At 38.8% G+C, this 27,998-nt stretch overlaps 1 protein-coding gene across 5 annotated transcripts in view; it reads left to right on the plus strand.

Annotated features, from left to right (window-relative positions):
* Window positions 1-5,255: 5,255 nt before the first annotated feature.
* IMPG2 (interphotoreceptor matrix proteoglycan 2) overlaps window positions 5,256-27,998 on the plus strand; it is an 88,232-nt gene continuing 65,489 nt past the window's right edge. For 2 of the 5 annotated variants that reach the window (XM_066347747.1, XM_066347750.1), the window contains exons 1-7: window positions 5,256-5,546; window positions 5,994-6,245; window positions 12,577-12,743; window positions 15,565-15,596; window positions 15,705-15,728; window positions 24,038-24,087; window positions 25,414-25,496. In XM_066347747.1, coding sequence (XP_066203844.1) covers window positions 5,369-5,546; window positions 5,994-6,245; window positions 12,577-12,743; window positions 15,565-15,596; window positions 15,705-15,728; window positions 24,038-24,087; window positions 25,414-25,496 — 786 coding nt within the window. In that variant the 5' untranslated portion in view covers window positions 5,256-5,368. The remainder of the gene's footprint in view (window positions 5,547-5,993; window positions 6,246-12,576; window positions 12,744-15,564; window positions 15,597-15,704; window positions 15,729-24,037; window positions 24,088-25,413; window positions 25,497-27,998) is intronic. The other 3 variants (XM_066347751.1, XM_066347753.1, XM_066347752.1) reach the window with 2 other exon arrangements.

The following is a 27,998-nucleotide window of genomic DNA, read 5'->3' on the forward strand; positions in this document are numbered from 1 at the left end:
GAGTTTCTTTGGGAGCACGAGAGGGAGTTCAGTCTAGTGTGTGCGCCTGCGTGGTAATGCAAGGACGAGAGGGAGTCAGAGGGTCGTTGGTGGGCAGGGAAACCCTTCCTAAAGTGGGTAATACTACTTTTAATTCTCATCTCTTGGGATTAAAAGTAAAAAGATAGCTTTAAAAAAAAGTCATATCTAACCAACTTAGGAAAATGTATATTAAAATGATTTTATTAACTTAGCTTTTCTTTTTAGTTGGGGGAAATTGATTTAGACTTGTCATACAGAACCCTTTCTAATCTGGTTTCAATCTGTATTCTATTCTCATCTATTCACTGTCACCTACTTTTTAGTCATATAAAAATATTAACTTACACTTTAATTACTTTTGGCTTAACACCAAGTTTAAGCCATTTATTCATAGGAAACTATCTTGGGTTTTCTTTCTTTAAATATTGTTTCTTTGGAACTATACTGAGCTAAAATAAATGTGAAATGTCAACTGTATTCAATAATTAAAAAATGTTTTTTCATTGATTTGGGGTTGGGGGGAGAGAGAGAGAGAGAGAAAGAAGCATCAATTCATTGTTTCACTTAGTTCCATTTAGTTGTGCCCTCACTGATTGCTTCTGTACGTGCCCTGACGGGGGACCAAGTTTGCACCCTTGGTGTGTGTGCATGACGCTTTATCCATTGAGCCACCAGGCCATGGCCTCAACTTTGGTTAAATGGTGGAAAGACTTTTCATTGTTAACTGTGTCTGGAGTGGGAGAATTGTGAGTGGACATGCATAATCGGAAGGCCTGCCTGACCAGACAGTAGAAAACTCAGCTGGGAAACATACGCCCCTTGCTTCCCTCTGTAGAATCTCTTGTAACTGAGCTTGTCCTTGTGAAAATTTGGAAACTGTACACGGACTATTAAAAGACATGGTTTTGTGTGGGCGAGGCCACCTTATGCTGTTGTGGTCTGCAAAAGATGGTCTCTTTTCTTACAACTGAGTGTATATCCCTTTTGGGGGCTGACGAATTTAGGGTAAGGACTCCTATAAGGACTCCAGTTGAAGAAGTGCTTTATTTATTTATTTATTTATTTAATTATTAGGTTTTTTTAGGTTTTTTTTTTTCCTTTTTTTTTTGCATTCCTCCGAAGCTGGAAACAGGGAGAGACAGTCAGTCAGACAGACTCCCGCATGCACCCGACCGGGATCCACCTGGCACGCCCACCAGGGGGCGATGCTCTGCCCCTCCGGGGTGTTGCTCCACCGAGACCAGAGCCACTTCAGCGCCCGGGGCAGAGGCCAAGGAGCCTTCCCCAGCGCCCGGGCCATCTTTGCTCCAATGGAGCCCCGGCCGCGGGAGGGGAAGAGAGAGACAGAGAGGAAGGAGGGGGGGGGTGGAGAAGCAAATGGGCGCCCCTCCCACGTGCCCCGGCTGGGAATCGAACCCTGGTCCCCTGCACGCCAGGCCGACGCTCCACCTCCGAGCCAACCGGCCAGGGCCAGAAGTGCTTTATTTAATATACACTGTTTTCTGTGTTGTATTCTAATACAGATTAAAGGAGCTAGGTGAATGTGAATGTCCCTTTGAACCCAAGATCGTAGGTGGTGGCTTGGAAGAGGCATTGCAACATTGTACCTCAACACCTCAGGCCTTGCACATGCTATTCCTTCTTCCTAGAGCACCCTTTCATGTTTCTTGTCAACTTAATATTTTTCAAAATCTGACTCAAATGTCATCACCCTCACACTTGCTCCAACAGAATAATTTCCCCCATAATGATTTGTTTATTTTTCTGTTATCAAGTTGATTTCGTTATTTGTGTACATGATTTTTCCTTTAGATTACATGCTTCTTTTTTTTTTTTTTTTTAATTTCATTTTTTTTAATGGGGTGACATCAATATTTCAGGATACATATATTCAAAGATAACAAGTCCAGGTTATCTTGTCGTTCAATTATGTTGCATACCCATCACCCAAAGTCAGATTGTCCTCTGTCACCTTCTATCTTGTTTTCTTTGTGCTCCTCCCCCTCCCCCTTTCCCTCTCCCATTCCCCCCTCCCCCCCGTAACCACCACACTCTTATCAATGTCTCTTAGTTTCACTTTTATGTCCCACCTTCGTATGGAATAATGCAGTTCCTGGTTTTTTCTGATTTACTTATTTCGCTTCGTATCATGTTGTCAAGATCCCACCATTTTGCTGTAAATGTTCCGATGTTATCATTTCTTATGGCTGAGTAGTATTCCATAGTGTATATGTGCCACATCTTCTTTATCCAGTCATCTATTGACGGGCTTTTTGGTTGTTTCCATGTCCTGGCCACTGTGAACAATGCTGCAATAAACATGGGGCTGCATGTGTCTTTACGTATCAATGTTTCTGAGTTTTTGGGGTATATACCCAGTAGGGGGATTGCTGGGTCATAAGGTAATTCTATTTTCAGGTTTTTGAGGAACCACCATACCTTCTTCCATAATGGTTGTACTACTTTACATTCCCACCAACAGTGTATGAGGGTTCCTTTTTCTCCACAGCCTCTCCAACATTTGCTATTACCTGTCTTGCTAATAATAGCTAATCGAACAGGTGTGAGGTGGTATCTCATGCCGTTTTGATTTGCATTTCTCTAATAGCTAAAGAAGATGAGCATCTTTTCATATATCTGTTGGCCATTTTAGATTACATGCTTCTAAAAGACAAACATTTTGTATTTTCTGTATTTAGTATGTTAGTAGCATATAGTAAACACTCAGAAATTTTTGCTGAGTCAATAAATGATTCTCAACTCATTTGGAATTAAGGTATGGATGAATGAACCTGGGACTTGTTATTTCTAAGCACAGAGTTTTATGTTTAGTTTCTTCCGTGGTTATAATTTTTGGGACATTTCTTGAAACATAAGGACCATCAGATGAGATTTTGAAATGTTTCCCCCCCCAAAAAAATCTCAAAAACTCAAGGAGTATTTTTTATGAGTAATTAAACATTAGAAAATCTTTTCATCTGTAGGAAAAATCCAAAATTCTTGGTAAGACTTTCAAGTTATTTCATAATCTATCTCAACATTTTCAGCCTTCAGCTATCAGCTCTAGAAAATATCTTTCCATCTTCCATACAAATGATACTGTATATTCTTCTACCTTATTGATCGTGACTAGGGATTTCTTTCCTAACTCTCCATTCCCTCCCACTTAACCCTCTCTACTTCTCACTGAAATGCCGCAACATAGACCAGGCCATTCAAGGCCTAGCTAAGATGTAATCTTCTCTAATAACCTTACTTCCCTTTAGTTTTCTAGTTGGACTTAGTCTTGCTTCTGGGTTCCCATGGCACAACCTCATGGTAGTCTACTGCCATTCATAGTTACTCTAAGAATGCTGCAGTTAAAAGTTACATTAAATGTGAAGTTAAAAATGGATTTATAAAATGATAAACTTATCTAGAAGCAAATGAACCCAGCTGAAATTTTAATACTATTTTTTTTAAGTACAGGCCCCTGAAATCTTACAAATTGTATTTTATAGAATATAATGAGCATTTTTAGACTTCTTAAGTAAATACTGGTAATTTAATTAAATTAGGGAACATTTATTTCTTCCTGGAATTTGAACAAAAGAGAATTCCAAAGTTTTGAAATCTCTTTAAACTTTATGAACACTTGTAATAAGAGGCAAATAGTATACATCAGTTTACAAAGATTTTTTGTATTTCCTAATTTTTCCCAGCAAACCTGTGATACAGGCAGGGATGAGCATACCTAATTTCTTTGGTTTACTCAAACCAGTTCAAAGAGTTTAGGTTTACCAAAATCAAATATTCAGTGCTAAAAACAGGATTTGAGCTCAGGGTTGCTAAGGGTTTTTCTCATTCTTAGTACAGGAATGTTTCCAGAATACTGAGTCTCAAAAGATTTCCTGGCTTGTTGGAATAGGCCATCAAAAAGAGCTTTCAACTAATATTTGTTACCTTAGTTCTTCCTTGGTCAGAATTGTCAACATGAAGCTTTCCTTTTAATTAAAGTTTTACTTAGTAAAATTTTCATCTTTTTCTTCCCACTCACCAATAAAGTTAGGCACATAAATTCTTATCAATACATTGTAAATGCTTCTATGCCCATGTATTTAATGCTCATTTAGATTTGTTAGCTTATATAAGGGCTGAGAATATGGTTTGTATGAGTTTGTATTAGAAAATATGCTTAACCCTGGCTGGGCAGAGTAGCTCAATTGGTTGGAGTGTCATCCTTATAGGCCTGGGTTGTGGGTTTGATCCCTGGTCAGGGTACATACAAGAATCAGGCAATGAGTGCATAAATAAGTAGAAGAGCAAATCAATATTTTTTTCTCTCTCTCTTTCCCTATCTCTCTAAATTCAATCAAGGGAAAAAATTGCTTGATGAACTTTACCTAAAGCATAAAACACAGATGATTTAGCTAACACAATTAGTTTATGATTCTCCAGAGAAATGTGCTTTTAGATCTTGACAAAACATTTTTTTAAAGAGAACTACTCCAGAGGTACATGACATAAGGTAAATTCATTACTATTTGATGGTAAATTATAGCTTCCACAAGGATTTCAACTGAATTGCTTTCTACTAAGTTTATTTGATAAAAAAAAAACAACAACTATTGTAATACAAAGAATTTTGTCTTGTCCTATTGGGTAAAGGATAATACACTGGGCCTCATGTTTAATGCCAAATTAAGCAACAAAGTTATTATCACACAGCTATCATTTATTTGTGTGCGTCATATGTGCCAGGCACTATTGTAAGTACTTTCTGTGTATTACCTAATTCAGTCCTCACAATAGCTCTCATGAGTTAGTTATTCTACTACTATCCCATTTTATCAATAAGGAGAGAAACATAGTGAGTGCTTATAGTGAAAGATTTTCAAATTTTTTTCAAGGCCCTCCTTTAAGGACGGTGGCTTTATTACAAAGAGAAATAACTCCAAGAAAAGTAATTTTGTTTTGTGTGTAGCTCTGTATTTCTGAATTAGGTAAGTATAGTCAGTCTGGGCATTTTATGCTTGCAAATTGTGGGTTGTAGAAGAACCCAGAGAACCTGTGAATCTAATAGAGTCAGAAAAATCATCAAGCTTAGTGAAGTATATGTGAAACACTGTTTTTAAATGAACTGCTTGTTCAAGGCAAGGAGTGTGTCAGTAAAGAGCTTAGCTGGCTAGATTAGAAGAAAGAAACAGTCTCTCCCCATCTGTTCTAATTAGCTTATCTCTCTTGCTTTCATAGCATGCTGGTTATTTCAGAAAAGAAGTGAGAGGGACTTTGAAAGGACACCATTTTTATTTAAGCTAATTTGTAATGGTTTTGGAATGTTTGTCACTTCTCAAACATAAACTTTTAAATGTTTGACCTTTCCTGTAACAATTTGTTACTGGAAGTTTCAAGGCTTCGGTTGCTTAGGATTTTGGCCTCTCATTTTTTTGGTTTTGGCCAAGTGATTATGTTTCCTCATTTTGGGAAGATTTCTTTGGTTATTTTGATATTTGTCCTGATAGAAGAAAACCTTCCATCATTAACAGGTATTTAAAAATCAATATTATTTTTTATCTTTTTAAAATATCTATTATATTCTCTAAAAATATTATTTGATGTGACTGCTGTAAGACATTGAATCAAATACTACTCTATCAATCTTTGCTATTGCTTCGTTTGAACTGTTTTAAAATCTCTCCAATACTTTTTTGATTTTCCTCTTTATTAGTATTTCCTGGTTCAAACCTTAGTTCCTTTTATTTCTTGTGTTGGAAATGAATGTATACTTGACTTCAATCATTAACAGTCTTGAAATGAAGGAGTGGAAATTAAATAGAGAAAAGATTGAATGCTTCACTCCTTTTTAGGCACGGATGTTTATAACCTCAGGTGGACTTAAAAAAATCCTAATGTGGCACAAATGTCAGTTTGTTACCTTTTGTGCTGTATCTTTACTTATCATCAGAACCCCTGTTTATGCTTTCACTCTGTAGCACAAACCTACTTACCTTTAGAAGAAATCCAAGAACCCAAGAGTGCACTTTCTTTTCTCCTGCCTGACTCAGATTCTGCAGACCCTTCCCTGTCTAGTGGAAAGAGACGACCTCTGGACCACAGAGGAGCTGAGAGACAGTGGTTGCTCAGAAGAAGGCGATCTTCTCTGTTTCCTAATGGAGTAAGAATCTGCCCAGATGAAAGTGTTACAGAGGCTGTGGCAAACCATGTGAAGTACTTTCAAGTCCGAGGTAAGCAAACACCCAGACCCTTGATCGAGCTCTGTGATGAAATTCAAACCCCAGTATGGAGGCACCCAATAATCTGCTTTTTATCATTATGTATTAGTTTGCATTTTCTATCCTTTTATACATAAATGTAATCATACTATATGCTCTTTTTTTTCTGTTTGGCTTTTTTTTTTTTACTGTCATTATTATTTTGTCCAGTTTTTCATTTTATTTTGAAATATTATATTACTATTTAAAGATTTCCCTAAAGAACTCTTAATTTTAAAAGCTGAGAGGTATTTTTCTTTTGATTTATTTTGCTTCATTTTTTTTCTTTTTTTTCTCTTAATATTCTTCAAGATTTAAAAGTGTATGTGACCATGTCATAGGTGTTGGAGAAAGGGGAACACTTCTGTTTTATATATAACCTAAGGAAAACTAGGAATCTGCATATTCCTATAAACACTATCCAAAGCTATATATGTCATTCTTTTTTTGTATTAGAAACTTCTACATTATGTCTTTTTAAATATAAATGTTTTTACCTTGATTCTATGGCTTTTCTTATTCTTTGCTTTCCCCCTCATGTTTCCCAATGCTATATATTGTTTAGTGTTTTAATTTTTAAAATATAATGAAAGTACTATCTGCAACATGATTTTTAAATATAAAATACCACAGAACAGTTTAATTATGAAAATCAAGAGTTCTCTCCATCATTCATTCTCCCCTTAACCTTCAATTCCTCTGGAAAACACATCTTTTCTGCAGTATTCTCTGGTTTTCTCCTATGACAGATTTCTAACTTCCCTCCCTTACCCACTTTCCCCTTATTCCGCAGAGCCATAGCACTCTAGGAAACCTAGAAACTTCCCCACCCAGCCTGTCTCCCGGCTAGATGTGGCCACGTGACTAAGTGGAAGCCAGTAGTGTAAGAGCCACTTAGGTGCATACATACATTTTTTTTTAAAGTATTTTTTTAAGTCTTTATTTATTTATTTATTTATTTATTTATTTATTTATTTATTTATTTATTACAGAGACAGAGAGTGAGTCAGAGCGAGGGATAGACAGGGACAGACAGACAGGAACGGAGAGAGATGAGAAGCATCAATCATTAGTTTTTCATTGCGCTTGCAACACCTTAGTTGTTCATTGATTGCTTTCTCATATGTGCCTTGACCGCGGGCCTTCAGCAGACCGAGTAACCCCTTGTTGGACCCAGTGACCTTGGGTTCAAGCTGGTAGACTTTTGCTCAAACCAGATGAGCCCACGCTCAAGCTGGCGACCTCGGGGTCTCGAACCTGGGTCCTCTGCATCCCAGTCCGACGCTCTATCCATTGCGCCACCAACTGGTCAGGCCATACATACATTTTTAAAATTTAAATGCTGGTCCTTTATTTTCCTTTTATCTTCATTCCCAAAGAAGAGAAATGTGGTGCTGCTATTAAGCAGGTGAGAAGGATGCGTGGGAGGAGGACAGAACAGTAAGCAGAAAAGGCCTGGTTGCCGGATGACCCTCCTGGAGCGTGACCACGAAGTGGCCTAACTGTCCCCCTACAAGTAGTCTGCTTTGGGAGACAGAAATACACTTCATAATACATTTAAGTGTCTGAAATTTGAGGGTTCTTTTTTTTTTTTTGTTAAAACAAATTAGCTTATATACTAATTAATGCTGAAACTGGCATTTTATCATTTAAAAAAATTTAAAGCATCTTATTTAGGTAGAAATACAAGGTAATAAAATATTATGACATAATAAAACATAAAATAAAGTAAAACATTGTTTTACTCTGACAGCCAAGGGTTAATGATTATAGCTATGAACATGTTATTTAAGAAATTTTGACTAGAACCAGCCAACATTTCTTTTGTCCTTGACTACAGACTATAAAATGTCTGAATTTACTGGAAAAACAAAAAAGGACCCCAAGCTGGTTGGAGCACCAGATTTCATGGGACATCCTTTAATACTGTCCTGAGTTTGACCCACTCTTTGCTTCAGTCTTTGTTCTTGTTTTATTCCTTAGTTCCACTGGCGGTTGGGGGGCCGTGGGGGGGGGGGAGGATGATCCTAAAGTTTGATCAAAGAAAGGTAAATTGAAGTAGAATTAACAGTTTAGTTATTTTCCCTTAAACTTTGAAGTGGTTTCCCCATTGTATTTTAATAGCAAGTTGAAGAAATTTCTTAGCAGTCTAATATTTTTTCTCTTAAAAAATTTTTTTGAGGTGCATGTGGAAGTGTCTTTCTATCTCTCTTCCTCTCTCTTGGAAAAGAAGAAGAAAAAAATTTTTTTAAATTACAGTTGACATACAATATTAGGTTCAGATGTACAACATAGTGATTAGACATTTATATAATTTATAAAGTATTTATCCCGATAAGTCATCCATATGACACTGTACATAGTGGTTACGATATTATTGACTAAATTTCCTATGCTGTACTTTACACTCCCTTCACTGCTTTATAACTTAGCATTCTAACTCTTGGTCCATTGGACTTACATCATTTTATTTGTTTTCTTTTTAATTCTATATAATATTTATGTTTGTGTATTTTCATTCAGTATACCAATATGTATTTTTTGATATATCTAAAAGATTTCTTTTGAAGGTGAAAATTTTTTTATTGATTTTGTTGGACATTGTAATTTTTTTTTTTTTTTCACATTCTTAAATAAATTTTTATTAATGGTAATGGGATGACATTAATAAATCAGGGTACATATATTCAAAGAAAACATGTCTAGGTTATTTTGTCATTAAATTATGTTGCATACCCCTCGCCCAAAGTCAGATTGTCCTTCGCCACCCTCTATCTAGTTCTCTGTGCCCCTCCCCCTCCCCCTAACTCTCCCCCTGTCCTCCCTCCCCCCACCCCTGGTAACCACCACACTCTTGTCCAAGACATTGTAATTTTTAAAAATTTTAATTTCTATGCTCTAGGGCTCTGGGATAGCTTTTTTACTATTATATTTCTGATATTTTTCTCTTCTCCATTCTTTTTCAATGCTTTTGATATGTTTAGATTTGAGTTTGGATCTCATTTATTACTCCAGACAAGTATATATGTCTTAGTTTCTGTCGTCTGTGAATATCAACAGCATCTCTAATTTGAACATGAGGTTAAGATGTGTGTGTACATCTCTATGTAGAGAAGGAGTGAATGTGCATTGCAGAAATCTGACTATAGTTTTCCATAGTGGTTTTACCTCCATAACTGAATTACAAAATTCCTGAAGCATTCATAGTATCTTACCCCATGCTTACTTTTGAATTTCCTCTGCTAAAGCCTCTGTAATATATAGTGAATAATCAAAAGTACTTACCTCACAACTGATATTGATATAACTGGTTTACAATTTGATAATTACATTAGAGCTAAACAGTTATAAGAAATTTACCCTGGCATATTTATGACCTAGAATTGTTAAATACAGATGTTGTTATTCATTATGTTAAACATAAGCTTTTCTCTTGTTTAACCAATACTCTTTTCCTTATTATGTGCCTCATAATCTTCTGTACATTCAAGATATTTCATGACTTATTTGCTTTCTCAAAATGCCAAAGTTTGAATCTATGGTGTAATGTCATCTTTGAATGTTTTATAGCACTCAACTTATTAGTAATGCTGCTTTACTTCATTTCTTTCAAGCGAATGTTTCTATCACTGAATTAGTTTGTATTTTGTACACTTTTATATGTAAAAGTAATCATACTATGTATTTTTTTTCATCTAGCTTTTTCTCAGTGTAATTATTTTGACACTCATCATGATTTTTTGTATATCAATAGTTTGTTATCTTTTATTGTTGGATAGTATTCCAGTTTATGGATAAGCTGTATCTTGGGGTGTTTGGGTTGTTTTCAGTTCTTGGTGATTACAAAGAAAGCTGTCATGTACAAGTTTTTGTATGAACACATGCTTTCATTTGCATTAAATTGGTATATTGCTTTGGGTAATATGGCAATTTTAACTATATTGATTCTTTCGATCCATGAACATGGAATATTTTTCCATTTCACTGTGCTTTTTCTGTATATTTTGAAGAAGTTATTTAGATTTATGTTTTCTTTCCTTATAGATATATAGTTATTTGGTCTTGCATTATTTTTTATATTTTCTCTGAATCACCTTATTTTATAACCAGATGTTATAGACATTCACTTTTTGTTTGTTTTTGCCAGTCCTGACTTTCACTTTTGAATTGTCTTCTGGTGTTTACGAAATTTTCATTTAGATGTTTTAAGAAGAAGAAGGGAAGAGCTAATGAATCTACCTCAGTCAGTCCCTGTTGGACTCTGTATGTTGTGGGATCAAAAGTTCTAAAGATAAATAATAAGAATACAGTTTTCACTGAAAGGGAAATTAAATTTGCAACCCAATGTTCAGTTTAACCCTGAAAAGCCAACTGATGGACCTACAATAACGAAATAGCTCACTCTCTGTTAAAGCTTAAGAGTTGATTTTTGTCTTCTTCCATTACACAACAGTCAGAAACCAGAATCCAATATGGTAATAACATTTGATATTCAAGTAGTGCTGTGCAGTTTATAAATTACATTCACAGAGAAGGTAAGTAGGGCAGTAATCCTACCATAAAAAAGAGAGATGAGTACCTCAAAGCATTGAGTGGCTTGGTAAATTACTCATGGTTATCAGGCTAGTATGTAGCCAAGCTAGGGCTAGAATTTAAATCTTCTGATTCTGTGAGTTTTGGGGCTCTACCTTAATATGCTGCCTTATAAGTAATCTTGAGATGAAAAATAATTTCTTTGATCTCTGTCCATTTATATCCTTCTTTCTCCCTTACCACTCTCCTCTTCCCTCCCATCCCAATCTATCTATTGCCCAGTGTTCTGCATCTGGCTGCTGACATGGTTACAGGATAGCAAGACATTCATTGCTAACAAAATGTGCAGATGGACTATTGAGCATCCTTTCAGATTTGATGCTATGAAATAACTTGGCAGATAGATTGAATTAGTTTTTATTTTACTGCTGTAAGACATTTCTTCTGAATATCACTTTCTGTTCATTTTAGTTCTCCTATCCTTTTTTAATTAATAGATTTTAATTTTTAGGGAAGTTTTAGGTTTACAGAAAATTGAGCAGGAAGTCCAGAGAGTTACCTATATAATCTCGGTCACCCCAGCATTTCCCCCTCTTATTCACATCTTGTATTAGTGTGTCACATTTTTCACAACTGATACGGCAGTATTGACACATTATGCTTAACTAAAGTTCATAATTTTTTTTTTTTGTATTTCTCTGAAGCTGGAAACGGGGAGAGCAGTCAGACAGACTCCCGCATGCGCCCGACCGGGATCCACCCGGCACGCCCACCAGGGGCGACGCTCTGCCCACCAGGGGGCGATGCTCTACCCCTCCCGGGCGTCGCTCTGCGGCGACCAGAGCCACTCTAGCGCCTGGGGCAGAGGCCAAGGAGCCATCCCCAGCGCCCGGGCCATCTTTGCTCCAATGGAGCCTTGGCTGCGGGAGGGGAAGAGAGAGACAGAGAGGAAGGAGGGGGGGTGGAGAAGCAAATGGGCGCTTCTCCTATATGCCCTGGCCGGAATCGAACCCAGGTCCCCCGCACGCCAGGCCGACGCTCTACCGCAGGGCTAAAGTTCATAATTTACATTAGGGTTCACTCTTTCTTTTGAACATTATGTGAGTTTTGACAAGCGTATAATGATATGTATTCCCTATTATATTATTATACAGAATAGTTTTACCGCCCTAAAAATCTGCTGTATTCTATCTAGCAATTTCTCCCTATTCCTAACCCTTAGCAACTACTGGTCAATTTACAATTTCCATATTTTAGTTCTTCTCTAGAATGTCATATAGTTGGAATCATACATTCGGCTTGGCTTCTTTCACTTACCAACATGCATTTAAGTCTTCTCCATGTCTTTTCATGGCTTGAAAGTTCATTTCTTTTTATTGCTGCATAATATTTTATCATTTGGATGTACCAGTTTGTTTATCCATTCACCTATTGAGGTATGCTCAACATCAGCTCCACTTTTGTAAAACATAAACGTAGATTTATTTTTAGAGATGGAAGCTCCCCCACCACGCCCCCCACCTTTTAGGAGGTGAGTGAACCCCCTTTGCAAGAGAAAGGAGCGGGGAACAAAAATTCTCTTCAGAGCAGAAAAGTTTAAACAGGACATGTAGAAACAGAAGGGCTTTGACTGGGAATCATTCCCATGTCTCTCCAAAAAGTACACTGTGGGCAAGAGTATCTCAGGAATTTGAATAAATAGGTCCGTGATCATTGTGAGAACTCGAGTGTGTTAACTTTGCATTAAGATAACCCTCTTTCTGTTTCTCAGTGTGTCAAGAAGCTGTCTGGGAAGCCTTCAGGACTTTCTGGGATCGACTTCCTGGGCAAGAGGAATATCATTACTGGATGGATTTGTGTGAGGGTAGAATCACAACTATATTTGAAATGGGTACAAATTTTAGTCAATCTGTGGAACACAGAAGCTTAATTATGAAGGTAAGTGTAGTGGCAAGGAAGGAATTGCTGGACTGTTGTAGGAGTGTGTATGTAGGTAGGGCCTAAAGAATGAAAGAACAGTGGCAAATACCTGCATTACTCTTATTTGTTGAATTAGGCTATTTGAGCGAGCTGCCATAAGGCATGGCCTAGTCTTTGTAGCCCTAGCTCTGGCCATTATAATAAATATTGTTAATCCAGTAAGAGCCTTAACCTTGTTTATAAATGCAAATATTTGGAAATAGTACTCAGCAAAGATTTAGTCTAAGAGTATAAATCTTATAAATCTCTGAGAGTTATTAATTCCTTATCCTATATCTCAAAACCAGGTGGGCTGGAGTTAAAATCCAGACCCAGTTCTCCTTTCCAAATCATCCTTTCCTTAAACCATTGGGCCTCCCTTCTCAGTTACCAGTTTTACACATTTCAGTGGCTGAAATGGAAAGGCTGTTAATGAAAAAAGAAACACACACACACATCTCAGCACTGTTCATCTCATTGTGTTCCTGATACAGGATCAGTTGTTAGAGCAGCAAATATAGGTGATGTGGAGGTAGGACTGCCATAACAACAGCCTCTTGTGATGCTATATTGTGTCAATTGATGGTTGGTAGTGTCAACAACAATGCCCAATTTAGGATACAGTGAAGAAGGAAACTTTATTCAGTACAAAAGAACTCAACTGTGATACAGCAAGACTGTAAAAACAGCATGGGGGCTGGGCTCCTCTCTAGCTTGATTGCTCAGATCTGCTCCAAGCTGGTCGGCTCTGCTCTAGCAAGGTTTCTCCAGTGTTTCAGCCAGCCAGGGAAACACAATCCTCAAGTGAAAAAGAAAATGTGCTCCTAGAACCAGCTGGGAGCTAACTTATATAGATAGAAGTCCCCACCCCTGGTTCCTGATTGGTCTTTCCTCATGCAAATGAGACTCCAAATCCTTGCAGTTTGATTGGCCCAGTTTGATTCTCCACTACTTTGGTCAGTGGAGAAGCTGGTAGTGATATGGCTGCACAGATCTGATTGGAAGGGGAAAGCCTTAGTCCTATTGGTTGAAGTAAGATGGCAGGAACTCCTTTATAAAGGGGAGGCTCAGATAGCAAGAACACAGTTCAGGCAAGGAGTTCAGGGCAGGCCTTTATCTGAGGTATGGTTTGCATGAGAGGCCTGATGTAGAAATGCAGGTTAGGCTCTTTTTTTTTTTTTGAGCCCAGTTAGCTACCAGGCGCTCTTTATGATAGGTATCTTCCCCCCCCCCCCCAAGTCCACAGTTGAAAAATGTCTTTTACAAGTAGCCATTTTAGTAAGTTTAGTTTTAAAGGCATAGGAAATATATCTTCAATAACTATTTAGTAGAACATGCAGGCAAAGGGGTAATGCGTTACCTGGCTTGCACTTTGCATAAATACAAATTAGCTAAATGAAAAGGAGTGTGGGATAGACATCCTAGGCTGAGGGGGCCTGAGCACACTGTAGGGAACGACTTGGGCCAATGTACCAGAAGTGACAGGAGAGCAAACTGGAACAATGGGTAACTTCAGTTTGTATTTAACTCTCTGGATTAATAGGACACCATGAAAGGTTTTTAAGTAGGTGGTCACAGGGGCTAATCTGATAGTTTTCAATCATAAAAAGTTGTTCTGGTTTCTGTGTACTGTAGGATGGATAGACGGGCCCAGACAGGAGCAGAAAGGTGAGGAGGGTCCTAACTAGACCATGAGATAGCTAAAGGGAGCGTGAGAGACCCAGTGGGAAGCAAGACTAGTTACGTCTAGTCTTATTTAGATTAAAGTCATGGATTGGTAAGAGTAGGACAGAATGGAGCAATGGCCCAGAACACCTTCCGTTTCTAGCCTGATGACTAAAACGGAACTCCGGTAGGGAAGCAGCTTTGTAGGTGGTGGGTGGAGGGACAATGAGTCCACTTTCAAATGTGTTGATTTGAGCCACCTGTGAAATATGGATTGCTTGGTGTTTAGGTATGAAGATATGAAGAGTGTTCTGGGGTATAAATATAGCGACAGGAATCACCAGCCGTGAAGTGGTAATTAAAGCGTGAGAATGGCTGAGATTATTCTAGGTAGGAGAACCCATTGAGTGAGAAAAGCAGTGAGTTATTTATAAGTATCATGAGAGTTATTTAGAGTAATAGTTTCTCCATTTTACAGATGAAGACATTGAGGCTTAGCACCAGGGAGATTGGGGATTTGCCTCTTGGGACTTTAAACTAGGTCTTCTGATTCCTAGTTACTAGCATTCTTTTTATCCTATTGATTTCAAAAGAAAACCACTTAATTAGAGAAAATTTGGGGACAGTTTGCTTTAGAATGTGACAGAGTCATACTCTAATAATTGATACAATTTGTCTTCTTTGTCTGAATTCTAGAGAAGCAGCTTTATCAGTTATTTTACCTACGTGTTTGTATTAATTATTTTAGGATGAGAGTTACGATAAATGTTAAGTCACAAAATATTTTGATTCTATGTTTGGGGAAGGTTAATGTAAAACTCTACCAGCCTCTAACTTGTAGACAGATGGTTTTGGAATGATTAGCAGGTCAAGCCTTTCAATCTCAGCCTATTAAAAGAAAGCACAGGAACATTTGGGCACATAAACATAAATTGCATGTAAGGATGTTCTCCCAGTCACAACACAAACTTGACATTGTTACTACCTTGCTTTACCTATTTGACTAACCGTAGAGAATAATAACATAGATTCTATAATGTTAAGGCATAGTATTTTCTATGCAGCAAGTTTTATTTAACAGTTTATTAACTATCATTAACTCACACAGTCTTTTTTAAATCTTTGTTTTCCTTAGAAACTGGCATACACAAAGGAAACTGTAAGCAGGTAGGTGTCTCTTTTCCCCCCTAAGTTCATGTTTGACAACATGAGCTGTGTCATACCTACTCCAAGAGTCACCCCAAATTTAATGGTCCCTTTCTATTTTCTTGCCAGTTCCTGCAATGACCAGGCCTGTGGGTAAGTCCCAGATGCTCTTCCTCATTCTGAGGCCAGTTCCCTTCCCAGACCCACCCCCACAGCCACTGTGCTTGTTTACTGTCTGACCTTAGCAGAAGGCAGACTTGTTCCTGTCTTTGGGTGAGAAAATAGATTTCTAGAAATGGAATTTGGAGTAATCTACTGCTGTTGAGGCTTACAGGCTGATGATAAAATCACTCTGAAATGGTATGCCTCAGTGGAGGCTAGTTCATTAAATGATGGATGGTGGCGTGGGTCACTTAATTTAGGAATGACAATTCTGGTTTTGAGATACAGGAATAGCACAGGCTTGATAAAGCCTCCAGTGATAGGAGTCTTGACTTCATTGGCCTCTAGGTTTAGGTTAAAGCCATTTCTGGCTCCTGAGCAGCAGCAGGACAAGTAGATTGTGAAAGGTGAGCGCTTTTGAGCCTGCAGGTGCTCAAGATTTCCATTTCCGTCCGTACTCAGGATATCTAGGTTACAGCAGCATCCGTGTGGCTGCAGTTCAGGCCAGCGTCTGTAAGTTTGCCTCAAATTAAAGGGAAGGACATAGAAAAATGAAGTAGGTGAGTCAGTGTCCAGAGATCCAGCCGGGGCAGCAGAGTCCAGGCAGAAGCATAGTTGGGGCAGGTGTGTGGGCGGTAGTGTGTTATATGTCAGTTTCAAATCAAACATGAGTACACAGGAAGGAAATAGGACTCTTTGTGGTCTCATTCATACAGCTAATAATATCACTGAGTCTATGCTGGGGCCTGAGATTGAGCACCTACTTGGATGTGGGGCCAGGGGGTTCCTTGAATGTTAGAACATTTTGCATATGGTTAAGAAGTGTATGAATACAGAATAAATATGGCTCTTAACGGGGAAGAAGCCATGAAATTTGCCTGTGGAAGTGGATGTTGGAGAGACTGTAGCTTGTGATTTATTATGAAGTGATGTGAAGAGGGTTATCTGGAATAGGATGGAAAGTTATAACACTACTGGAGGATGCGTGTGGCTCATAGCGCTTACTTCGGTAGCTGGAAGATGTTTGAGGTTGTGTGTGTGTGTGTGTGTGTGCGCGCGCGCAAGCGTATTCCTACGTATCTCGTTTCAGCTGGGTGAAGTTTTCTGTATTCAACAGTGTTTCTCGCAACAAAATTATGTACACATTAAGGAGAATTTTGCGTTATGCTCAGTTATTTCCTACTATATTAATCACATTGGAATGCATTCACAAATGAGCATCATTGCAGAACTGACTGTATCATATATTTTTATTGACAAGCCACTGTCTGTACTAGGGGTAAGAGGGGACTGAAAATATTGTTCACTATCTTTAGACAATAAGGCATATATAAAATTAACAATCATATGAATTAAAATGTAACTTTATGTAGAATTTCTTTTCATACAAAGGAATATTCTTCAACAATAAAAAAGGAATGCACAATTGATACATGCATGCACTGTGTGTGACAGATAACACAGTGAACCTCAAAAGCATATACTAAATGAAGGACATCAGACACCAGATACAAAAGACTATATTTCATATGATTTAAAAAAATATGTATATACACATGTACACATATACATATGTGTGTGTGTGTGTGTATGTGTGTGTGTGTGTGTGTAAGTAAGTGAAATTTGAGAATGTGAAAGTCTGTATCCTTTCCATGAAACTAGAGCAGACCAGGTTGGGCTAGGGTGGAAGGTGTCAGCTGTGGTAGTTGCTGGAACAGGGTGCCCTGGAGTTAAGTAACACTGGGGCTGAAACCGTGGGAGTCATTTAAGAATTCACTGAGCCGCTGACCTGTGGTAGTGCAGTGGATGAAGCATCAACCTAGAATGCCAAGGTCTCCTATTTGAAACCCTGGGCTTGCCTGGTCAAGGCACATATGGGAGTTGATGCTTCTTGCTCCTCCCTCCTTCTCTCTCTCTCTCTCTCTCTCTCTTTCTCTCTCTCTCTCTCTTTTCCCTCTATAAAATGAAAGAAAAAAAAAAAGAATTCACTAACCCATATTTAACATGAGTACTATAGTGATGACCCCTTAAAACCCTTAATTTACCTATCATTTTTTCTTTTTTTTTTTTTTTTCTTTTTTTTTTTTTGTATTTTTCCGAAGCTGGAAACGGGGAGAGACAGTCAGACAGACTCCCGCATGCGCCCGACCGGGATCCGCCCGGCACGCCCACCAGGGGCTACGCTCTGCCCACCAGGGGGCGATGCTCTGCCCCTCCCGGGGCGTCGCTCTGTCGGGACCAGAGCCACTACAGCGCCTGGGGCAGAGGCCAAGGAGCCATCCCCAGCGCCCGGGCCATCCCTGCTCCAATGGAGCCCCGGCTGCGGGAGGGGAAGAGAGAGACAGAGAGGAAGGAGGGGGTGGGGGTGGAGAAGCAAATGGGCGCTTCCCCTATGTGCCCTGGCCGGAATCGAACCCGGGTCCCCCGCACACCAGGCCGACGCTCTACCGCTGAGCCAACCGGCCAGGGCCCCTATCATTTTTTCTATACTCAGATTTATTTTTATGATTTTTTGAGATTATTCTCATATTTTTTTGTTAAGAGACTCTTGTATTAGTTTTCTATTGCCACTGTAGAAAATTGCCACAGGCTTTGGTAGCATATAGCTTAAAACAACACAAATTTGTCTTACAGTTCCATATTCAAAAGTCTGGTGTGAGCTTTAAGGTATTAGCACGTCTGTTCTTTCTGGAGGTTCTAGGGGAGAATTTGTTTTCTTGATTTTTCCAGCTTCTAGAGGTCGACCACACTGGCTGGCTCATGACCCTCTTCCATCTACAAGCTGGCAATGGCTACAGTGTATCCTACATTCACTCCTTCTGACATTCTCTTGCCTCCCTCTATTTCATTTCGGGTTTTTTTTTATTACATTGGGCCCACCTGGATAAACTTGGATATGCTACTTTAAGGCCACCTGATTAGCAACCTTAATTTCTCTGTGAATAATATTACATATTCTGGGGGTTAGGATGTGGGAGGCCACTATTCTGCTTATAATTCTTCCCTGTGATTTTTTAAAAAAAATATAGGTTTTCCTTCTCTTTTCCAAATCAGAGGAGGATAGAGAGACAGACTCCCACATGTGCTGCAACTAGGATCCACCTGGCATCCCCATCTGGGTCTGGGGCCAATGCTCTGCCCATCTGAGGCCATGCTTGCAACCAAGCTATTTTTAGCACCTGAGTGGGAAGCTGCACAGAGCCATCCTCAGTGCCCAGGGCCAACTGCTCCAATCAATAGAGCCATGGCTGTTGGAGGGAGGCAAGAGAGAGAGAGAAAGAGAGAGAGAGAGAGAGAAAGGAAGAAAGAAAGAAGGTGGAGGGGGAGGAGCAGAGAAGCAGATGGTTGCTTCTACTGTGTGCCCTGATCAGAAATTGAACCGGAGACATCCACAGGCCGGGTTGATGCTCTGAGCCAACTGGTTAGGGTCTCTTCCCTGTGATTTAAATTGCTTTTTCTATGTGAACTCTTACCCATCTGCTGACATATAACTTACACCAAATACTCTGCTCTTGTGCCATTTTAAGCTTCCCTTAGTGTCATCTATCAAGTCTCTTTAAAAAAAAAGCATTTCCCATCTTGCTTAGGACTTCAGTTCCCATCCTGCCTCTTAGAAATCTCTGCCTGTCATTGTTTCTCTTTATCTAGAGCAGAGGTCCCCAAACTTTTTACACAGGGGGCCAGTTCATTGTCCCTCAGACCGTTGGAGGGCCGGACTATAAAAAAAACTATGAACAAATCCCTATGCACACTGCACATATCTTATTTTAAAGTAAACAAAACGGGAACAAATACAATATTTAAAATAAAGAACAAGTAAATTTAAATCAACAAACTGATCAGTATTTCGATGGGAACTATGGGCCTGCTTTTGGCTAATGAGATGGTCAATGTGCTCCTCTCACTGACCACCAATGAAAGAGGTGCCCCTTCCAGAAGTGCTTCGGGGCCGGATAAATGGCCTCAGGGGGCCGCATGCTCAGGCCGTAGTTTTGGGACCCCTGCTCTAGAGTCTTCAACTTGTCCTATGAACTCATTCCCTTAACATTTAAACACCCTCAAGTCTCCCATGTTACCTATTTTACAAATGGCCTTGCCTCCACACTTGTCTCCAGTACATCCAGACATCTTGAAAGCATCTCCATTTAGCTTTCATTGCTGCTTAACCCTGGCTGTCTGGTTTTACTGTTGTATCCTCAGTAACCAGTATAAAGCTTGGCTTAGGATATGTGCTCATTAAATATTTGTTAAATGAATTACTGAATTTCTTTCCCAATCATCCAAATCATTATCAGGCCTTTGGTGATAGTCTCAGTATAAGGACTGATCTTTGGGAATTTTTTTTGGTGTCTCAATTAACTTATATCTGTAGTTGAGGGTGCCTACTATAGATCACACAGGCAAATATACATTTTTTTTTAAGCCAAAGTTTTATCTGTGTGGATGACACATGTCATTGCTTCAATACCCTTGTTTTCACTATATATATATATATATTTTAGCATTTCAGACTTTTCATAATGCTTCTGCACATAATATTTTTATTTAGTTTTCATCAATACCTTTGTGAATTTGGTAGGAGGTGGTTCTGTTTTGGAGATGAGGTCTTGAGGCCCAGAGCCGCTGAGGTATTTTTCTAAGTTACACACAAAGCTAATGATGCACGTGGGTCGGGCACCCAGGATTCCTGGCTCTGGGCCTTGAGTCCTTTTGTTGTCACGTGCAGATTACAATCAACAGATTTAAGAGCAGAGCGGAGTGTAGAAAACTCAAGGGGAGTAGTAATCCAGACAGGAGATTATGCTTGGCTCGTTTCACTGTATTTTTAAATGTCTGTTCCATGTGGCTCTGATGCTTTCTGACACAGTCCCACCTGAATTCCACTGACATAATTAGGCAGTAGCAGTGAGGAATAAATTATGTGCTGCATGAGCTGCGGAAATGAGACCATAGGGGGTGTTGGCTGCTGGTATTAAACTAAAGGTCTGATGAACAACTTTCAATTTGTGGTTTGGCTTAGAAATGAAGTAGGGTTTCTGTCTCCAAACTCAACAGGACTCTGTGTTTTAGTTCTGTTGTGAGTGACATCTTGGGGGGTCCCTGCAGGAGGCCCGCCTAATGAGAATCTGTGAAAGGATTTTTGTTAAGTGTTCTTTACTGTCTTTTGAAAACAGAGTGGGAGGGTGAGGGATTAAGTGTTGGAGTGTTAGACAGTGATTTAAATGACTGAGAGTTGCCTACTTACCGTCATTAAAATAATGTTATTTTAAATTCAGTGAGTAAAATCTAATTTTAATGAAGTAAGCAAACTTCTCCATTCTCATTGCTAACTTAGAGAATTAGCAAAAATGTGATTTTGATGTGGGAAACAATGTGACCAACTGCAGGTGAGGGCTGGTTTCTCTGTTGTCATCTCAGCTTCCTGTTCTAGTTAACTACGTTCTGCTTTGTGCGTTTTCTAACTTTGACCTTTTTGCTCTTCATATCTGGTTGCTCTCTATAGCTCTCCAACTCTGTCTGGGTTTCCTCTCCTCTTTCTGAGACCGTATGCACCTTGCCTTTTGGGTGGTTTAGTTTATGGAGGCCACTTCTGTTAAGATAGGGTGAAATCATCTTGGTGCCCTTCTAGAGACTGTGGGTCACAAAAAGGCCATACTGGGATGAATTAAGGTGGGTGAGAGTGAGGTTTCTGAATCAAATGGGCCCATTTAACATCGTGGCTCTTCCATTGACCAGCTGTGTGACCCTAAGAAAATTCTTAACCACTTCTAGCATTAGTTTCCTCATCTGTATAAATGGGGATAGTAGTACCTTCCTCCTAAGATGGTTAACTATGATAAACTACTTAACGCAGTGCTTAACATGGAACAAGGACTTAGTAAATTTACTTGTCATTATTCTTGCTGTTACTGTTACTGAGAAGGGAACTGAATACAGTTAGGAACTTTGGGTGTGACCTTGGGCTGCATTATCGTGTGACCTGTGTGCATGGCCAGGGGCCGCCGCCATCGCGGCCATGCACACGCAGCTTCTCATGGGATTCGGGCGGACAGTTAAGAAACCGTGGAGCCAAAAAATGGTGGGCCATTCCTCTATTAAAGTCTCACACTAGCTGATGAGCAAACACACAGGGAAGCACTTCCCTTTCACTCAGGGTCCCAAAGCCCCCGACGCATTCTCCAGTTCCACAACCAGGAGAATCTTCTTCGGTTTCTCCTAGAATCAAAGGCCTCCCCAGTCTTCCTCAGCTCTGGTTCCCCATCTGCACACCTTCTCCTCTCCCTGCCAACATGGCTTCTTCCTCAGCACCCTGCCTTCCCTCTGCTCTCACTCTGCAAACATGGCTTCCTTCTCTGCCTCTTCTTTTCAAAACTTTCTGGCAAACATTAGCAAAAACAAAGGCCCTTCCCAAGCAGGAAGGGAATTTGCAATTTCACAGACCACATATACCTGGCGCTGCCCAGCCCCCATTGCAAACTATAAGCGAGCAAACATAAAAATCATATTTTACAAACTTATTTGACCTACACTGGGGAAAATGGCTTTATGCATTTGTGTCTCATTTTTTCTTTTGTAAAATGAGAATCTGGGAAAGGATTCTTCCTTGTGGACAGTTGATAGACCCTATTCAGGCCTGATTATGCTGACTGTTTCAAATGCATTGGAATCCCATTTTGGGGGGGGGGTCCACCTTCTGTTACCCAAGAAGCCTCTTGATGCTTCCTCATCACCCAGACCTGCTCATCACACATCATCTGAATTATCATATTTTATCTTAATATTCATTTAAACTGTATATACTATTCATAATACAGCCCGTAAAATTACATATCAGTTCCTTAGCTTCCTGGCTGCCTCTGCTCCAGGTAGAAATGATGCTTCAAGACATGTGCCATGTTTATCCGGTGGCTTTGAGCCTCCCACACCCACCCCATGAACTAATTCCGAGCAGCAGAGCGACCTAAAGAAATTGTTCTGAAGATGGGACGCACTAGCACATTGGCAAGTCTGTGAGGAACACAGTTTTGACTGATTGAGTCACCCTTAGGAGGCTGACTTGTGTAAAGTTGAAAAGAGTTTTCAATTGCTAAGAATTGAAAATTGGTGTCATCACCATCCAACTCCTTTGAAAAAGGGTGATGAACCAGCTCATTCCCCTTAGCTACAAACTTTATACAAATTTTAAGGTTCTAATACGTCCCTTGATTACTATAATTTAATTTTTATATTTTTTTAGGATGTGGAGATTTGGGCTTGCAGAAACCCACTTTCTTTCCTTTAGAGTGGGGACTTTCTCAGACTGCCTTTTGGTCTTTGCTCACAGTTAGTTGCATGGTTAAAGGGTAGCTAGGAGACCTGAAGCCCACTGGCAGTGTGGCCTATAGCAAGCCATATCCCTAAGCTTGACTTTCTTTATATAAAACAATTTTATGATTTCTATGATCTCTCAAATGAGATGAGGTTTGTGTTTATTTGTTTCCCTTAGACACCAGTACTTTTCAGTCTGTACCACTTGTTTACAATCATTTATTTGGGGTCTATTTTCTATTAAGACAGTAACTTTCATAGACCAGAGGTGTTTTGTTCACAACTATATGACATGTGTCTTCTACATTGCTTTGCTAATAGTATTTATTTATTTATTCATTCAAAAATATCTACTTAATGTCTACAAAATAGCAGGTACTGTTTAGGCTGGAGATACAAAATGCACATGGCAGGCAAAGTCCCTAATCTCATGGAGTTTAGATTCTTAAGGTGATCCTGTTTGATAGAACTTTCTGTGACGATGGAGACGTTCTTGACTGGGCTGTCCAATGTGGCAACAATTAGCCACATGTGACTGTTGAGCACTTGAAATGTGACTATTGTGAATGAGAAACTGAATTTTAAACTTTATTTAATTGTAGTTAATTTAAATTGCCACATATGTCCAGTGACTACCATATTAGACAATGCCATTCTAGAGATTTAGGGGTTTGGAGACAGAAATAAAGAAATAGATAATAAATGAGCATAATAATTTCACACAGTGATAAGAACTGAGAAGAAATAAAATGGAATGGGGGATGATAGAGTAAGTAGGTGGGTTCTTTGTAGAGTATGATTCTAGTTGAATAGAAATCAATAAATATAAAATAAAGAAATTATGAAGAATTTTTTTTTTAAACTTTGCTACTCAGTATTTTGGTTTGGGAACTCTTATTTCAAGAACTGGTGAATCCTTTTATGGAAAAAATAAACAAGTAAACCCTTATATTTCTATCTTTTTATTAACTCCAAGCATTTTTTTTTTCTAGCCCTGAATTATCATCTCTGGTTCCTGTTGGTGATACCTCAACATTGGGAAGTATGCTTTTGTGCCTTTACTTACTTTTCTTTCAAAATTATTTATGATTTAACACAGTTTTGCTAGCAAACATTCTTTAGCTTACAGTTGAAAAAATACTGTGTTTCTTGTTTGACAAATGGTGGTGCAGTGGATAGAGTATTGACCTGAGATGTTGAGGTCCCAGGTTCGAAACTTTATGGTTTTGCTGTCTTGAGTGTGGACTCATCGGCTTGAGTGCCAGCTTGAGCATGGGATCATCAACACTATCCCATGGTTGCTGGCTTGAACCTAAAGATCGTTGGCTTGAAGTCCAAGGTTGTTGGCTTGAGCTCAAGTTTGCTGGCTTGAGCAAGGTGTCACTGGCTTGGCTGGAGTTCCCTGGCACATATGAGAAGCAATCAGTGAGCAACTAAAGTGCCTCAAAATGAGTTGAAGTTTCTCATTCTCTCTCTCTTCCTGTCTCTCTCAAAAAAAAAATCTGTGTTTTCTCTTTCCATATATGTTCAAGAGCCTTAAGAAAAAGTAATTTTAAAAAATTTATTTAAAATTTTTTTCTTGAGTTTATTGGCGTGACATTGGTAATAAAATAATACAGATTTCAGGTGCACAATTCTACAATACATCATCTATACATTGCATTGTGTGTTCATTTTTAAAAAGTTGTATGGTATTAAGTTGTGAGTACTTAAAAATCTTTAATTATTGATTTTGATACAAATCAGAAAACTACTTAAAACAAATATACGGCCTAAAGAATTATTGTGAGGCAAACACTTTTATAAGCATTGTTCATGTCAACAGGTAGAGCCTTTCTAGGTCCACCATTTGTCTTTTGTATTGTAGAGTTTCCCAGAGTAAGGATGTTTCTGATTGTATTCTGCAGTGTACTTTAATATGTTCCTTTGATCTCTCTATTTCTTGTAAATTGGTAGTTTCTTTCTTTATTGTTAAATTTTTAAAAGCTTGTCTTTATTGGAAATTTCAAACATATAAAAAAATTAGACCAGCTTCCACAATGATCAATTCATAGTTAGTCTCTAACCGTCACCCATTTTCCCTGTGTGGTAGTTCCTTTATTCAGTATCTGTCCGCTTTACTAGATAGCTCTTTCAGGCTAGGAACTTTGTCTGTATTCCTAGCATCTTACCTAGTGCCTGAATCATAATTATTTCTTGTCCTAGGAAGACTCTATGCAAATGTGTCTTAAGGTTAGAATGCACAGAATTTACAGAATGAAAAAGCAAATGACTTATGGGAATGGTTTTGTAGTTAGTCCTTATTTCCTGATATGAATTCTGACTTAGTCAGGGACTGGATTCAAACACATTTTTTTTTTCTATTTAGGTGCTGTTCTAAGTGTTCCGTATCCAGGGGTGACCTCCAATGAAGGCACCTCAGAAAGCAGCGTGGAGAGTCTGGAGGAGAGTGTGAGTGACGCTCTGTTTTATTTAGTTGCTAACATGGAGAACAGGCGTTAAGAGAGATTCCATTGCCAGAGTACACAGGACTTCCTATGGTTCCCTTTATGGACATATTTTGAATTCTAAAACCTGTACGTTAAAAAGTGTCTGAGATTCCTTGGAGAATTAATGGAATGATTCGGGTCCTGGGGAACTGTCATTATGGTAAGCCCTCTCATTGTCTCTTGTGGGCTATGTGACATAATTTACTATGGGAATTTTACTTATACTGCATTCTTTTTTCCCTAAATCGACCAGGACTTAGCTGCTTCTTTTTCAGAGGGAAAGGATATACAGTTTCTGTAGTTTAAAAATCAAGAAGCACCATGCTTTTCAAATTCACCATTATTGATAGTAACCTGGCCACTATGCAACATTGAGTTGACTTTCTATCACATTCGGATTTTTATAAAAGTACACATTGGGCCCTGGCTAGGTGGTTCAGTGGATAGAATATCATTCTGGGTTCAATTGCCTGTCAGAGCACATAGGATAAGCAACCAGTGAGCACATAACTAAATGAAACAACTAAGTGGAACGATGAGTTAATGTTTTTTTCTCTCTCTTTTTCTCAAATCAGTGAAAAAAATTTTAGAAAAAGCTACACATTGCCCAGGAAGATAGAAACATATTGTTAGAAATTTTGTGAAATATGTGTTTTTAAAATTTGGGGGTTCATGGGTCCTTTTTTTATTTATTTTATTTTGTTTGTGACAGAGACAGAGAAAGACAGAGAGAGGGACTGATAGGGACAGACAGACAGGAAGGGAGAGAGATGAGAAGCATCAATTCTTCGTTGCGGCTCCTTAGTTGTTCATTGATTGCTTTCCCATATGTGCCTTGACTGGGGAGCTACAGCAGACCGAATGACCCCTTGCTCAAGCCAGCAGCCTTGGGCTCAAGCTGGTGAGCTCAAGGTTTCGAACCTGGGTCTTCCGCATCCCAGTCCGATGATCTATCCACTGCACCACCACCTGGTCAGGCATGGATCCTTGATTACTTAATATATAACAAACTCTGACTGAACATAATCACTAGAAAGGGGCAATTTAGTTACCTTGCACTTTCTCTTCCCAAACTTGAACATTTTAACTTATATGAAATCAGAATAAGTCATTCGTTCTCCCCAACATGCTCCCTATAACTAAACAAGCCTGGAAATAGCTTGGGATTCCTGATGAGTTGATGTTCAAGTCAGTACTTTTACCTTCAGCGCCACTATGTCCAAAGTTGATGTACTTAAAATATCACCAATTTGATAAATATTTGTGAATGTAATGAATGAATGAATAAAAAGTGATACTGTAGTTCTGAGCTTGAGGCAGAATAATTATGACTTATTTCTGGAATTATATATAGAATGAAATCAAATATATTATATTAGAAATGAGAGAATTGTGTGTAATCAATTGGAACATTGATATCTATAACAGAAAGGATATGAAGCCAATTTGTAGGAAAAAACACTATAGAGATTCCTAACAAGAATTAGGTTGCCCAGTTCAAAATAAAGCCCAAGGTACATTTCAGTTTTTTCTTAATATATATTTCCTCTGCCATTTTAGAAATCATATACTTTATTTCCATTTTGTTTATAGTTACACTATAAGTATAATATATATTTAATGTAGTAAAATTTAAGTGTTTAAAAATCTTTGTCCTTATCCTGAGCAATATGGGAACATTAGAACATTGTAATTCAAATGATCAATAGAATCAAATGATTCTATTTTTCGTTTTTTCCCTTTTTTCTCTATTTTTTTTTGTGTTTTTCTGAAGTTGGAAACAGGGAGGCAGTCAGACTCCTGCATGTGCCCGACTAGGATCCACCCGTCATGCCCACCAGGGGGTGATGCTCTGCCCATCTGGGGTGTTGCTCTGTTGCAACCAGAGCCATTCTAGTGCCTGAGGCAGAGGCCACAGAGCCATCCTCAGCACCCGGGCCAACTTTGCTCCTATGGAGCCTCGGCTGCGGGAGGGGAAGAGAGAGACAGAGAGGAAGGAGGAGAGGGGGAGGGGTGGAGAAGCAGAGGGGCGCTTCTCCTGTGTGCCCTGGCCAGGAATTGAACCCGGGACTTCTGCACGCCAGGCTGACGCTCTACCACTGAGCCAACTGGCCAGGGCCAGTTTTTTTTCCTTTTCCTCCCACAAATTAGATTGTACTATATTTGTTTTATATAAAATTTTACAAAAACTGATATTTATAATTTTATTTTCATAAAATTCTGTTTTTGTATTTTAGACTTCTATTTGGGGCTAACTTGCATTCTGAAATATATGTTCTTGGTATTACTTTAGTGAGAGTCTCTCACTGGCTCAGTATCAGTTTTTGATCAAGTAAAAATATCTTTTTTATCCTCTTATTCTAGAAAAAATATTTTAAATCTGTATTAAATTCTAGATCGAGAGTTTTATTTATTTATATTTTGTGAAGGTTTATTTAACTATTTTCTAACTTGTATTGTTGCT

This window comes from Saccopteryx leptura, chromosome 8, assembly GCF_036850995.1.
Source record: "Saccopteryx leptura isolate mSacLep1 chromosome 8, mSacLep1_pri_phased_curated, whole genome shotgun sequence".
NCBI lineage: Eukaryota > Metazoa > Chordata > Mammalia > Chiroptera > Emballonuridae > Saccopteryx > Saccopteryx leptura.